Here is a 2191-nt window from a genome sequence, read left to right on the forward strand (position 1 = left end):
CATGTGGTGCTGGGGGATCGAACCGCAGTCCCTGATGCTTTGCTAAGCTTGTTCTAAGTAGGTGCTTTAGACCACTGAGCCATCTCTCCAGCCCCAGGACTTTCTTTTATACTGCCATGTTGCAAAGCACATGCATGTGCTGCTCATGCTTTCCCAAGAAATGTCTTACAACTGTGGGAGGGGCTGTAAATGGTACTCAGTACAGTAAAAATCTGTAAATGGTACTCAGAGTGCCAGCTCACAGCAAGGTCATTATATACATTACAGAAATTGTTACTGTAGAAAGACATCCCTAAACCTCAGTATTTCTTTTTATGCAGCCTTTTCATCATCAAAATAAGAAAACTGGGCTTCCAAAGGCTCCTAACTATTGACCTGGACTGAACTTCCTGTCCTATTTATTTGTGTATTTGGTATAGGGTCTCACTAGGCAGATCAGACTTGTAGTGAGCCTCCTGTTTTTAGCCTCCCCAGCGCTGGGATCACAGGCATGTACCACCATGCCCAGACTGTCTCCGGCTCAGTGTGCCCCTGGGTGCGGGGCCAGCATGGCATGCAGGAGCAGGGACCAAACCCTGGTCCTTGTGCTTGCCAAAGCAGGTGCTTAGTCTGCTGAACTATCTTGCCAGCCCTTGACTATCCTGTTCTAGTATAAGACTACCTTTTAGGTTCTCAGACTGATGGGCATAAAATCTTCACCAAGTTGAACAGAAATAGAAATAGAAACAGAAAAGGTGTTCACCTTGTTTTTAGCGTCCGTGGGAACACCTTCTGGTATTGCAGGTGCAGATGCTGCTTCATCCAAATATGAACTATCTTCATCAGCTAGAAGCTCATCACCCAGTGCATCCAACTCTGAAATATAGACAGTCAACTGTAATGGCTTAGATCTAAAAGCCTCATACGGCCAGAGGTGGGGCTTTTGGAAGGTGATCGAATCTTGTGGCACTTCACTCATCAGTGTATTAATCCTCTGATAAGTTCATAGCTGGATGTGCTATTAGGATGGGGTCTGCTCAGTTGGATCGCTGGGGATGTCACGTGGGTGTTCTTGTCCCAGGGTTTTCTCTTTCTTCTCTCTTTCTGCCACCCGCACATGCTCCCCTTTAGGTGCCTCTACCATGATGTTTCTGCCTTGGAACTAGCCAACCTTGGGCTGAGTCCTCCAAACCCATGAGCCAAAATAAGTCTCTCCTATAAGCTTCAAGTTTCAGATATTTTGTTCTAGAGATGAGAGCATGACTAATATGCCAACAATGCAAATAATATATGTATACAAGAAAATTGGCAGAAAAAAATAAGAAAATTAGCCAAGTTTTTTTTTTTTAGTCTTTTTGAGACAGGGTCTTGCTATGAAGTTCAGGATGGCCTTGAGCTAACTTTGTAGCCCAGGATGGTCTTGAACTGGCAATAATCCTCCTGCCTCAGACTCCTGACTGCTAGGATTACAAGAGTGAGCCACCATGCCTGGCTCTAGCCAAATTATTTTTAATCAGATAAAAACAGAAATACAAAGGGAAAGGGATTAACTTTTTCAAAATTAAGATGATCATTTAGTTTGAAGCTACCCTGAGCTCATAGTGAGTTCAAAGCAAGCCTAAACTACAAAGCAAGATCCTATCTCAAAAACCAAAACCAAATCAATCAGGTATACAGGGTCCAAGTCTTGATGAGAAGATTATGGTTATCAGTTGACCAGTTCAAACTAGAACATTTTTACCATGATAAATATAAAAGAGGCGGCTGCTGTGGTGCACATCTATGATCCCACCAATTGGGAAGATGGGGCAGGAGGATTCCCATGAGATTGGGCAATATAATGAGTTCACATCTAGCTCCAATCAAAACCAAGACCTAGCTCAATCAAATTCTCTTTTATCATTGATGGCCTTAAGATATGGGAACAACTCCACAGGTTCTTCAACTTTAGTACTTGGGAAGACCATGTTTTTGGACTCACTGTGGAGAGCTGCTGAAAAGGTTGTAAGAATACAGTTCAAAATAAAGGAAAAGTTATCCTGAGGGGATTTGACTGACCTTGTGAAATACAAAAGTTAAATTTTTTTGTTATGTAGCTCTTGCTTTATCTTGGTCTTAACCATCCAGCAGAGATATATAAAAATGAGGCATAAAAAGTAAAGCCATGGGGGCCAGGGAGGTGGCTCAGTGGAATAAGCGCTTCCCTGGCAAG

General features: G+C 42.9%; 1 protein-coding gene across 1 annotated transcript in view; it reads right to left on the bottom strand.

Moving 5' to 3' along the window:
- Positions 1-664: 664 nt before the first annotated feature.
- The window catches only part of Chmp5 (charged multivesicular body protein 5), a 16442-nt gene continuing 14915 nt past the window's right edge, over positions 665-2191 (bottom strand). The window contains exon 7 of the mRNA XM_004632012.3: positions 665-855. Within this exon, the coding sequence (XP_004632069.1) occupies positions 665-855 (191 nt within the window). The remainder of the gene's footprint in view (positions 856-2191) is intronic.

The sequence above is a fragment of the Octodon degus genome, unplaced genomic scaffold (assembly GCF_000260255.1).
Source record: "Octodon degus isolate 3935 unplaced genomic scaffold, OctDeg1.0 scaffold00045, whole genome shotgun sequence".
Lineage (NCBI taxonomy): Eukaryota > Metazoa > Chordata > Mammalia > Rodentia > Octodontidae > Octodon > Octodon degus.